The sequence below is a fragment of the Hyperoodon ampullatus genome, assembly GCF_949752795.1.
Source record: "Hyperoodon ampullatus genome assembly, chromosome: 16".
NCBI lineage: Eukaryota > Metazoa > Chordata > Mammalia > Artiodactyla > Ziphiidae > Hyperoodon > Hyperoodon ampullatus.
This window is the reverse complement of record NC_136929.1, coordinates 11279343-11292575: the sequence shown is the minus strand read 5'-3', so window position 1 is coordinate 11292575 and position 13233 is coordinate 11279343. Positions and strand designations below refer to the sequence as shown.

Below are 13233 nucleotides of genomic sequence, written 5' to 3'. Positions count from 1 at the left end.
TGTGCAGAAGCAGAAAAATCTTTTATTTACTTATTTATTTTTGTCTGCATTGGGTCTTTGTTGCTGTGCACGGGCTTTCTTTAGTTGTGTCGAGTGGGAGCTACTCTTCGTTGTGGTGCGCGGGCTTCTCAATGCGGTAGCTTCTCTTGTTGCGGAGCACAGGCTCTAGGCACGTGGGCTTCAGTAGTTGCGGCATGCAGGGTCAGTAGTTGTGACTTGTGGGCTCTAGAGCGCAGTCTCAGTAGTTGTGGCACATGGGCTTAGTTGCTCCGCAGCATGTGGGATCTTCCCGGACCAGGGCTCAAACCTGTGTCCTCTGCGTTGGCAGGTGGATTCTTTTTTTTTTTTTTTTTTTTTTGCAGTACGCGGGCCTCTCAGTGCTGTGGCCTCTCCCGCTGCGGAGCACAGGCTCCAGACGCACAGGCTCAGCGGCCATGGCTCACAGGCCCAGCCGCTCCGCGGCATGTGGGATCTTCCCGGACCTGGGCGTGAACCCGTGTCCCCTGCATCGACAAGCAGACTCCCAACCACTGCGCCACCAGCGAAGCCCTATTCCTGATGATTTTCTTAAGATAGAGTCCTGTCTTAATCCATTTGGGCTGCTGTAACAGAATAACATAGACTGAGTGGCTTATAAACAACAAAAATTTATTTCTCACGGTTCTGGAGGCTGGGGAGTCCAAGATCAATGCTCTGGAAGATTCAGTGTCTGATAAGAATGTACTTCCTGGTTCATAAATGTCAGCCTTTTCACTGTGTCCTCCCATGGCAGAAGGGGCTAGGGAGCTCTCTGGTGTCTCTTTTTTTTTTTTTTTCTTTTTCTTTGGTACACGGGTCTCTCACTGTTGTGGCCGCTCCCGTTGCGGAGCACAGGCTCCGGACGCACAGGCTCAGCGGCCATGGCTCACGGGCCCAGCCGCTCTGCGGCATGTGGGATCCTCCCGGACCGGGGCACGAACCCGTGTCCCCTGCATCAGCAGGCGGACTCTCAACCACTGCGCCACCAGGGAAGCCCTCTGGTGTCTCTTTTATAAGGGCATTATTCTCCTAGGTTCTGCCCTCGTGACTTAGTCCCCTCCCAAATGACCCACCTCCCAATACCATCATACTGGGGATTATGTTTCAACATATGAATTTTGGCGGGGACACATTTAATCTATAGCAATTCCCAAAAAGAATTGGGTCAAATTACTTGAAATTACTGGGTCAAAAAGCAGGAAACTTTTTAAAGTGTCTTGATTTGTAGCATCCATTGGCTTTCCAGAATGCATGTGCCCCTTGATTAACTTTAGCCATGATGGCAGAGCCAGTCCTTTGCTGGTTCTGGTTTGGTTACCAGTGATAAATGCTGTTTTTAAAGATGAGAGAGTCTAAAGATGAATGGTCAAAGAAGACTCTGCAGTTAGGTGGACATTGAACTAAGCTAGAAAGATCTGTAAGTTTCAAATAAACCTAGGGGAAATACTTTTCGAGCAGAAGCAAAAGTACAATGGAAACAATACAGCATATTGTGGACAGTCATAATCTAATTTTCTGAGGGTAGATAGTTGCAACATGGGAATAGTGGGATATAAATTGAGAAAAGGGCTCTCAGCTGAGACTGAGCTTTAATCCTGTAGATAATGGGGAGCTGTTGACAATTTTTGAGCAGGGGATTATAAGAGGAAAATAATGTTTCAGTGATTATAGGAGACTATCTGGGAAGCCAGAAACATCTTTACGAGTGGCAGAAGATTTTTTAAATGATCATCTGTTTTAGAAAATTACACATCATATATAAACATCCTAGGAATGATTTGTTCTAGTGCTTATTAGCATGTGACAGTGGTATGACCTGTCAGCCATGTCTGAGTGGCTCAGGCTTTGAGATTCAGGTGGTGTGGCTTGGAGATCACAGTGGCTGGATCCAAATTGGCAGTCAGAAGCTATTTCGCATGGAGGAAATCTCAGTTTTCATGAAATGAAGGTCTCTTTGGCTTTTACATGTGCAGTTACAACAAATCCTCATGAGGAGTGATTTTGCCTTAAGCATTTCTTGGTAAATAAAAATTTCATCTCTTTTAATTGCATTTTTACGATTTTAAAGGAAATGGATATGTTGCAAATTCTGGTTTCCAGTACGAATAAGTAAAATGTGGTGGTTGCTATTACATCATTATATTTTCTCTTTTTTAAGGTAAATCAGATATTTTTAATCAATATAAAACGATGACAGATACTTTGGGAATTCTCCAAGTATCTGTCCATACTATATTTAATATCAATATTAGATAAATGTCTTGTAATATATGTACACTTTTAAAACCCATCTATATGTCACCATATCTCACATAGCACAATGCTTATGTTATGGAAAAATAAGACTTCGACTCACGTTTTAGATTTAATTAAGGTTAGCTTCAAAAAGGAATGAGGGGGCTCTTAACAAAATTGATAGGCCACCAAAAAGATGCTGATTTTTCCTTGAGATACATTGTCACAAGGCACACTAATCATGGCAAAATGTTAACAACTGTGTAAAATATTTGATGGCATTAACATAGGATAACTACTAAATGTCAAGAGCTTTCATTGAAGAATACAGCTGGCATATTTTTGAAAGGATGATGCTGTTTACCCTGGGGGAGTAAAACAGTGGGGTGTTATCAAGTTTGCTGGGGCTTTCACCTTTCTTTAACTGGCATTTTCATGACGAATAGCTCCATCTGTTATGGGCAGGGCTGGTTTCATGGATGTGTGACCTGCACAGTCACGGATGGCCCTATGCTTAGAAGGGTCTGGTGCTTCGTGTGATGTTTTTCTGTTGCCATCTTGAAATTCCCAATAAATTTTGAACAAGGGCTCTGCACTTTTATTTTGCACAGGTGATTCAAATTATGTAACTGGTCTTGATTGTGAAAGCTGATTTCATCTTCCTTTGCCATGTGTTATGGGCTAAAACGTGGTTTTCACGGGACCAGACTATGGACCAGGTTAGGGGAGAGGGCTGCGGTGAGCCAAGGGAGCTTGTGGCCAACTCCTCTTATTTCCACGGGAGGCTAAACTTAGTACAGTAGGAGAAGGGGGGAGAGAGCAGAGTTTACGAGCAGGCAGGGCTACTGACAGCTAGAGTTTCTCCATTAAGAACAGCAGCAGTGGCTGCCATTCCCGCTACACCCACCTACCACATCAAGCTAATAACCCCCAGGCTCCGGCTGATCGCTTCATGTGCATTATTTCCTTTAACTTAATTTTCTCAGCAACCTGCAACATGAGTATTATTTTTACAGATGAAGAATCTGAAGTTTCCAGCAATCAAGTTGCCCATAATTACAGAGCTAATAATGGTCTTTGCTGACTTAAGAAGTAGCCAGCCATCCTTGTCTCTTGTTAAAATTGAACTTGAATCACTTATTTGTCTACTTAAAAAGATTCATTGTCAGGGAGAGAGCTATAGACTTTGTTTACATAGATTGTTCATTTTCTACTTTTTACTTTCATATAATTGTAGATAGTGTGGTTCTTTAGGACCTTTTGGATGTAAATTTCTTTACTTTTTTCTCTGTGGATGCTATCTGGATAGCACACTAATGCTGGAAGTGTTTTTCCAAGAAGAGATAGCTACACCTTCCTTCTTTTCTCAGAAGATTGTGTCAGTAAACAGTATTATATATTTTTTAAACCTCAGCCAAAATGACATTCTGTTGCTTGATTATTTCTGTTATTATTGTTTTCCTAGTTGTTATGTGTGGTTATGTTCTGCCATAAGTTAAAAAAATTATCCATGTTTTCTGTTTTCATTTTGTATTAAAATAAGGTTTTTCAAAAATGTGTAAATGAATTCTATTCTTGACTAATTCTAATTATGTCTTCTGCAGGAAAGCCTCTCTGGCAGCTGATGTGTCCAGGCTTGGGTACAGTTCCTCACCCAATCACAAATACATTCCCCGAAGGGCAGTGCTCTATGTTCCTGGAAATGATGAAAAGAAAATCAAGAAGATTCCCTCTCTGAATGTGGATTGTGCAGTACTCGACTGTGAGGATGGCGTGGCTGTGAACAAAAAGGTAATGGCATGATTCTTCCTTATGATGGAAAAAAGAACTGAATTGAAATGTGGTGCTCTCCTGGTAGCACTGCTCACTGTTTGGAAAGAGTCTACTGGACTCACCTTTTTCTGATTATCGATGTGTTCTTGACCAACCCTTGTGTGGGTTTTGAGTGTGTATGTTTCTTTTCTCCAAGAAACAGGAAGAATCCAGCCAAGATATATTTAAAATCATGGCCTTCAGTATATGTGACTATGTGTGTGTGTAGATAAAGAGATACACACTTAAAAAAAAGAGAGAGAGGTAGACACTCAATCTATTTTGGCTGTGATATTTGCTGGTTTGGGTAAATGACTTAATCCTAGAATTGTGGTGTACATTTTTCAGACCAGTAAGATGGAATTAGGAATTTATCTCTTTTTTTTTACTGCCAGGTATATTGTGTAGTGGCCTTATCTCTTCTGGGACAAGTGCCAATAAAATAAAATATAGACTTCAATGGATGAGTCACCATTTTCCCTCCTTAATTAAAGAGAAACTACACACAGAACCTTAAGGTTGCAGCTTTTGGCTGATTTTCTCATGGCCTGATCAGAGAAATGAGTCGTAGAAAATACCCAATTTGTAAATAGGTACAAAAGGTTCTTACTGGGTGGTAACATAGTGGGTGCTTTTTGTTTGATTTTGGTTTACCTAACTTCTTTTTCTAGGTTTTTATAATGAACAAAGATTTGTTCAGTAATGGGGTGAAATACATAAATTATTTGAACAATAACTGATGTTTGCATGGAACTTTTAAAATTAAACACATGCTTTCCCTCAACCTTCATCTATCCAGTCCCTAGACAATGAGGTTGGGCTGGGAATGGGTTGCGGGACTGGTGGCACAGAAGGAGCTGGCCGTCTGGATTTATATCTATTTGGATAGTTTCTTTTCCTAGGTGACCTGAAATAGCGTGCTTGTCCTATACAACTTTCTTGATTAATTGCTTTCCTTGGAGATTCTAGCAAACAAATATTTGCCTTATTTTTTTTAAAGTTAATTTACAGCATCTTTCTAATGGTCAAAGCAAGGCTTTACAAGTGTTTGGGAAAGGATTAGAATAAACATGTGGAATCTAAAGCGTCTACTCAACATCTTTGGCATGCACCAAGGAAAATGCAATTAATCTTCTTTCTCGCAGAGATTAAGGTAAATAGGGCTTTTCTTGAAGGACATAATATGATTCCAGTATGCTCCCTTCCAAAACTCATGTAGTGCACTCTCAGATTAGATACTAAGTTGTAATTCTAGTTCTGTGTGACCCAGGGCAATTCACGTTACTTCTTTGCCTCAATTTTTTATCTGTACTGTGGGATGACAAAATCTTCTTTTGTCAGGGGTAGGGATTATTACAAGGAATAAGCTTGATAAAATGCCTGGGAGTAGCTTGATTTCCTATAGGAAATAGATTAGATAAATCCTGTAGTAATCATGATTAGAGGGGAATTTACTTTAGCTTGTAGCACAGTGAGCCATTAGGTACCCTGATAAACTTCTAACTATATTTCTTCACAAACCTTGAGGCTATCTTCCTATTCCCACCTGAGGATGTTTCCTGCTACCCAGATGAGTTCAAACTATGGTTCATTCCTACCTCATATTTCCTTAGTGTTTATCTGTGTTCTGAAGCCCATCCTTATACCCAGAGCCACTACTGAGGAGGAACCTAAGGAGGGGCAAGGGAGAGAAAAGTTTATGATGGGCAAGTTGTGCCCGCCATCTTGGTGTCTGTGTCCACACAGAGCACAGCAGTTCTCTCTCTCTTTTTTTAAATTAATTTCTTTATTTATTTTAATTAATTTATTCATTTGGCTGCGTCAGGTTGTAGTTGTGGCACACGGGATCTTTCGTTGCAACGCGTGGGCTCCTCTCTAGTTGTGGTGCGCGAGCTCTGTAGTTTGCGGCACGCGAGCTCAATAGTTGTGGCGCGTGGGCTTAGTTGCCCCACGGCATGTGGGATCTTAGTTCCCCGACCAGGGGTCGAACCGGCGTCCCCTGCATTGCAAGACAGATTCTTAACCACTACTGGGTTAATTGCCAGACACACTGTTTTATGTATGCTGAACTTGGAGTCAACCAAATTTCCCTTTCTTGTCCACAGAGAGTTCAGGCTAGTACTTATAAAACACTTTTTCCCTAATTTTATCTCATATATTTCATTTCATAGCCCTAGCCTGTCAATGTCTTCTTGGATTTTGATTTCATCATCCAACATTTATGCCATCTGAGAATTTGACCAGCACACTAGAAAAATTTAACAAGTTTCTGATAGAAATGTTGAAGAGGTTGGAGCCAAGTGCTGTGCAAGCATGCCACTAGAAACTTCTGTTCGAGTTCACTTAACAAACATTTATATAATGGTGACTAAATGCCAGGCACTGTTCTAAGGGCTTTCATTTGTGTAACAACCAAGTAAGTAATACTCCTTCTACAGATAAGGAAACAAGCATGGAGAGGTCAAGTTCATGAAGCAGTTCTGTGAATATGGTTATTCAGTCACCTAACTCTCCTAAAATCCAGTCTTTTCACAAGAATAGTATAAGAGATTTTATTTAATGCCATTTCAAAATGAAGACACCTTCCTGATTTACAGGGTCTAGCAATACCTTCTCTCTCCACATACATCCACCTTGCCAGAAAAATGAGGTTAGTTAGATGAGATGTGATCTTGAAGAACCCTTGTCAGTACTACCTAGTTGTTCCCACCTTTGCTTTGAAGTGCTGGAGAGACGAAAATGGTAGTAGCTATCATCTACCGAGAGTTTTCTATGTAAGAGGTGCTATAATAAATGCTTTAACTATCTCATTTACTCCTTATAGCAAAGTTTTGTCCAGGGTCCAGGCTGATTAAATGGCAGATTTGAACCTGTTAGGATTTTTGCCAGGAATCAGCCTCAAGTTCACCTGCTGGCATACTCCATAATAACTCACCTTTTCCTCCTTTCTCAGAAAGTTAGTGCCTTGGCTTCTCTTTATCTTTTGTCACCTTTGTATACTCCGTAGTTTCTCAAAGATTACCTACAGGAGTGCCGTGTTCACGTTTGCAGATTCTTTCAGTGTCTTGGGATTTTAATGCATTTAAACCTAGGGACTTGAATTCATTTGAAATGTCCAGATAAGTCTGAAACTTCTCACGTAGCTCATATTATTTTTCCTTTCTTGAAGTCACCTCTTAATCATATTTTTGTTTGAATATTATTCCTCTTGATGGAGGAGATAGAATAGAGACCATTTTCAGTGAGTTTATTTCTTACCATGTTAAAACTGTCATTTCAAATGATCTAGTTATGGTTTTGCTAAACTGAGCTATTATTGCCTAATTGAACTTTCTTGGCATTATTAAAACTTAGTCACTTCATTTTAGATATTTCATTTCTTTTTTAGTAATTGACTAATTCCATATTTCATTTGACTGACTGTGGAGTATGGGCTTGTAATGAAAACAAGAGGAGCTTCCACAGAGCAGTTTATAAGTATATAATACCTTCCAGCAGGCTCTAATCCTGTCCGGTTAATCCAATTTGTGTTTAAGCAGCTCCTTCATGTCAAGGATGGCACTACCAGCTCACCTTTCCAAGCATGGATGATGAAAAGACCATCTCCACTACCCTCTTATCATCTCCTTTTCATTGTTAAATGCATGAGGAGATACAGGGCTGTCTAAACCACTGCTTGCTGGGACACAGTGAAAATAAGCCAAGTAATGCGCAGATTTCTGGTGAAATCTCCATGACACTGGATGAGGCCAAGAAGGTAGGAGTAAAATAGATAGAGGCAGGGTTCCAGAGCTGCTATTTTAGTTGAGTAAATATTTAAATTTATTTAATATTTAAGTTTAAATATGTAAATTTTTAAATACTCAATATTTAACTAAATATTGAGTACCTACTCGACCAGGCACCATGGCAAGCAGGAGGAGAACAAAGATGGTTGCATGGTCCCCAACCCAGAGGAGCCAAAGGGTGGTGGAGAGACAGGCAAAAAAATAAATTGTAATCTAACAAGATAGGTCTATAAGAGTGCATACTTTTTATTATCATTTGGTTCTCCGTATTTTTTTAATCTCTGTTTTGATCTCTTGCTTGAGCCGTGAGATACAAAGAAGCTTCCCAAACTCTTTGTGGTGAAGAACCAGTTTGGTTATTTTTATTTGTTGTTGTTACTTTGTTTCATTTTAAAAAAAAATTCTAAACTACTGTGGACCAATGCTTGTATAAAATACAATAAAAATGAATTGCTATAAAAATTAAATGCTGCTTGGGTATTGCAGCAATGTCAAGTGCTATAGAGGTTTCTAAACTCACGTTCCCTGTTTTGTACTTAACCTCCTGGTGGCATGGTCATGCTGAGAGTTTGTGGATCAAGAGTGGCCCACAGACCACAGTTTGAGTAGAAGGGACTTAGAAGTTTTAAATTTCTAAGTGTATATGAGGTTTTTAATTTATTCTTTTGTTGCTGACCTCAAGCTTGGTTGCATGATGGTTAGAGAATGTGATCTGAATGATGCTGATATTTGGAAACTTATTGAGTTCTGCTTTATGGCCTATTACATGAGCCATTTTTGTAAATGTTTCATGTATACCTAATAAGAATGTATATTGTCTGTTTACTAGATGCAGAGTTCTGTGTATTTTCCGTTAGACCAAGCCTGTTAATTATATTGTTCCAATATCTAAATCTTTAATGATTTTCATCTGCTTGATATATTAATAATTAAGAGGCTAGTTGAAAGTTACCCTCCAATGGAGAATTTGCCAATTTCTCCCTGTAGTTCTATCAATTTTTGCTGCTGATAGTTTGAGCCTATGTTATTAGGTGTATACAAATTTAAAATTATTATATCCTCCTCATATATTGAATTATCTATTATTATGCACTGACCCTCTTCATCCGCTGTAATGCTTTTTTCTTTATTTTTTAATTTTATTATTATTTTTAACAACACTGCTTTGTTTTCATTATATTTCAGTCTTCTTTTAAATAAATTTATTTATTTTTAGCTGCGTTGGGTCTTCGTTGCTGCGTACAGGCCTTCTCTAGTTGCAGAGAGCGGGGGCTACTCCTCGTTGCAGTGTGTGGGCTTCTCATTGTGGTGGCTTCTCTTGTTGTGGAGCACGGACTCTAGGCATGTGGGCTTCAGTAGTTGTGACACATGGGCTCAGTAGTTGTGGCTCGCAGGCTCTAGAGCGCAGGCTCAGTAGTTGTGGCGCAGGGGCTTAGTTGCTCCACGGCATGTGGGATCTTCCTGGACCAGGACTCGAACCCGTGTCCCATGTATTGGCGGGCACATTCTTTACCACTGTGCCACCAGGGAAGCCCGATTTTTTCTTTGAAGTTTATGTGATCTGATAAGAATACACCAAGTTTCTTTCTTTTTTTTTGGTTGCGTTGGGTCTTTGTTGCTGCGCACGGGCTTTCTCTAGTTGCGGCGAGCAGGGGCTACTCTTGGTTGTGGTGTGTGGGCTTCTCATTGAGGTGGCTTCTCTTGTTGCAGAGCACGGGCTCTAGGCACGTGGGCTTCTGTAGTTGTGGCACGTGGGGCCAGTCATTGTGTCTCACAGGCTCTAGAGTGCAGGCTTAGTAGTTGTGGCACACGGGCTTAGTTGCTCCGTGGCATGTGGGATCTTCCCGGACCAGTGATCAAACCCGTGTCCCCAGCATTGGCAGGCAGATTATTAGTCACTGCTCCACCAGGGAAGTCCCCACCAGCTTTCTTTTGATCAGTATTTCCCCAGTATATTGTTTTCAGCCTTTTGTTTCAACTTTTCCATATCTTTATGATTTAAATATATCTCCTATTGTTTTAAAAGTTTTATATTCATGTAGACAATCTGTGTCTTTTTTTTTTTTTTTTTTTTTTTTTTTTTTTTGCGGTACACGGGCCTCTCACTGTTGTGGCCTCTCCTGTTGCAGAGCACAGGCTCCGGATGTGCATGCTCAGCGGCCATGGCTCACGGGCCTAGCCACTCCGCGGCATGTGGGATCTTCCCGGACTGGGGCACGAACCCGTGTCCCCTGCATCGGCAGGCGGACTCTCAACCACTGCGCCACCAGGGAAGCCCGACAATCTGTGTCTTTTAACTGGAACATTAACCCACTTCTAATATAGTTACTAATAAATTTAGATTTAAATATGCCATTATATTTGACCCAGTTTTCTCGCCTGTTCTATGTTTCTTTTCTTTTTTAGAGGGGGCCACACCACGCAGCTTATGTGATCTTAGTTGCACGACCAGGGATTGAACCCAGGCCCGTGGCAGTGAAAGTGCAGAGTCCTAACCACTGAACTGCCAAGGAATTCCTTCTTTTTCTAATTTTTCTTGCCTTTTAAAGATTATTTGACTTTCTTGATTTATTTCCTTAGTCCATTTTTTCCTCTCTTAGTTTAGAAGTTATGGCTGTGTTTCTAATTTTTATCAGTTACTCCTGAAGTTTTACCAAGTATACTTAACAAAGCCTAAAATTAACCTGTGTCTTCTTCCTGGACAAAACAAGAATTTTAGAAAGCTCTAAATTCAATCATCTCCCTCACCAATTTATATTATTTTTAACAAACATTTCAGTTATCTCTTTTTAATCCCATGAATTTTACATTGTTACTATATCATTATTTTATATGTACAGTTGTTAATTTAGATTAAGCTACATATTTTACCACTTTCTCTGATCATTATTCCTTCTTGTATCCCAGACCTTCTTTCTGGGGTTATCTTTCTTTCTCCTGATTTTCACCCTTCAGAATTTCTCTATAGCGAAAGTTTGTTGACAGTAAACTCTCATAGTTATTGTTTATTTGAAATGTCTTCATTGTTTGCCTGGGTAGACAAATTTAGATCAACAGATATTTGCTCTCAGAACTTTGAAGATATTATTTCATTGCCTTCTGGTTACTATTAGTGCTATTGAGAACTCCATTGTCAAATCTAAAAACTAGGTTATTTGTCTTTTCTTCTTTGGCTGTGCTGAAGATCTTTTGTCTTTGGTGTACTGAAGTTGTGCTAAAATATTGAGTAGTTATTGCTTGGTGTAAGTGGTTTTTGTGTGTATTTGTGTACTCATGTCTTTTACCAGTTCTATAAAACTTCTACTGTTAGCCCTTCAGATATCACTTCTAGTCCGTCATTTCTGTTCTTTCCTTCTGAGATGCCAAGTAGACATGTTAGGAAATGTTTGTTTTATCCTCCTTGTCTTTTCCTATCTTTTCATGTTTCCTATCTCCTTGTCTCTCTCTGCCACATTCTGGGTTAGTTCTTCATATCTAATCAACACTTTTCTAATTGTCCCATCAGTTTTGTCTAATTTATTTAACCCATCCTCTGAGTTTTTAATTTTAATGATTATATTTTTCATATCTAGAACTTCCATTTGATTCTTTTTCATATCTGGTACATTCTGAATCTGATAATTTCAATATTTTTGCATCTAAATTGCTTTTTGTTGTTCAGTGACTCATACTCATGGTATGAACCCATATTGATTGGAATTATTTCTTGGGAATCCCAAGGGCCTAGAGTAGGAAGATTTTCCTCTAAAGAGAGTTTGTGTTTGCCTCTGCTGGGAGTCAGGGATATTATTAATCTGGAGTCTTTGTTTATTCTCCTCAGCTTTGCAGTGATCTCAGGCTAGTATCCTGATACCAGGTCTGATATAGGTATTTGGTTCCTAGCTTTCTTATTTTTCTGACTCCTCATAAATCAGAATTCATTTTTTGTTGTTGTTGTTGTTTTACATTGGTCCTTATGTTCTTATGAGCCCAGCAATACATTAAAAAGTACTTTTGTTGAAATGTATCCATTTTATAGCTGTCGGCCCTTCAGAGAATGTAGTCTGCCGTATTGCCAGAAGTAAAGTACCCATCCTTTAAAATTTTTAAATTATAAACTTTAAAAAATTAGTGTAAAATTTATTTTTACCTATAAAGAGCCAAATCACTGTAAAATAAAGCAGCCCCTAATCATTATTCCATTCCCTTCTCCAGAGATAATCCCTTTTATCTCTTCTAGCTTATTCTTGTGGCATTTATTCCCATATCTCTAAATAATACACTTTTTGAATTATTTTCTCAACTTCAGGCGTGATGCTGACTCCCTGCTATGGGAGTTATCTTTCCCTCCTGCTACCACCCTGTCCCCATTACATGTGACCCTTTCCCATCCTTCGCTTGTCCCAATACAATTATATGTAACTTTGATGAGATTGGTAGGTATTCAGTGTAAAAAGTATTAAAGTTGAGTCATATAGTATTAAACTGATCACCTTTCCCTTTTTTTTTTTTTTTTTTTTTTTTTTTGACCGTGCAGTGTGGCATGTGGGATCTTAGTTCCCCGACCAGGGATCAAACCTGCGCCCCCTGCTTCGGAAGCTCAGAGTCTTAACCACTGGACCGCCAGGGAAGTCCCCACCTTTCATTTTCTGCCAGCCTGTTGTTTTCCCTGGAGTTCATAATTATCTGTTTTTTCCCCTGGCTTATTTTTCTATTCAACACCCACATCTTCACTAATTGTCTAAATCTCCTCTTAATATGTTTAGAAGCATCTGGTATTTTATTAGTTTCATCTTCTTGGAGAAATCTCTCCTTGACTCTTCTGATCCCCTCAAGTCTGAACGACTTGTCCTTCAGGCCTGCAGCACAATTGGAATCCTGAACTCTCCCTTCGCACCACCCTGGGAATTCCCTTTGCCTCTCTGTTGGGTTGGATATCCTGTTTTCTGGATTCTGTGACTCTTTATATCTGGGTATGTTTCCCTGTTTGGGTGAGGACACCCTCTAATAGTTCCTGAGAGAAGGTTCTCCTCTGAAGGACAGAAGCAACTTATACATAGTCTGATTTTTACCTAATTTGACTTGTAAAGAGCAGGAGTATATTCGGAATTTAAGATCATGAGTGTCTTACATTGATTCTTCCGGAAGCCAAAGGAGGAACTCCGAATTGTGATTCGAGGAAGGCTTTTCTAAGGGAACCTAACTTAGTAAAATCTGGGATGTCACTCACGGGCACCTTGACTTGAGACCAGCAACCCTGTTCAGTGGAAAGGGTAGAGAGCTTGACAACAGATGGCTCACTTAAATTTCCCAGTTTTAACACTGTCTACCCAGGGAACTTGAGTCCTGTAATCTCATGAGCCTCTGTTTCTTTATCTGTCCCATGAGACTGGTGATAATG

General features: G+C 39.7%; 1 protein-coding gene across 1 annotated transcript in view; it reads left to right on the top strand.

The window, feature by feature from the left end:
- Positions 1–13233, top strand: part of CLYBL (citramalyl-CoA lyase) — a 227471-nt gene that overhangs the window by 134299 nt on the left and 79939 nt on the right. The window contains exon 2 of the mRNA XM_079721574.1: positions 3858–4044. Within this exon, the coding sequence (XP_079577700.1) occupies positions 3858–4044 (187 nt within the window). The remainder of the gene's footprint in view (positions 1–3857; positions 4045–13233) is intronic.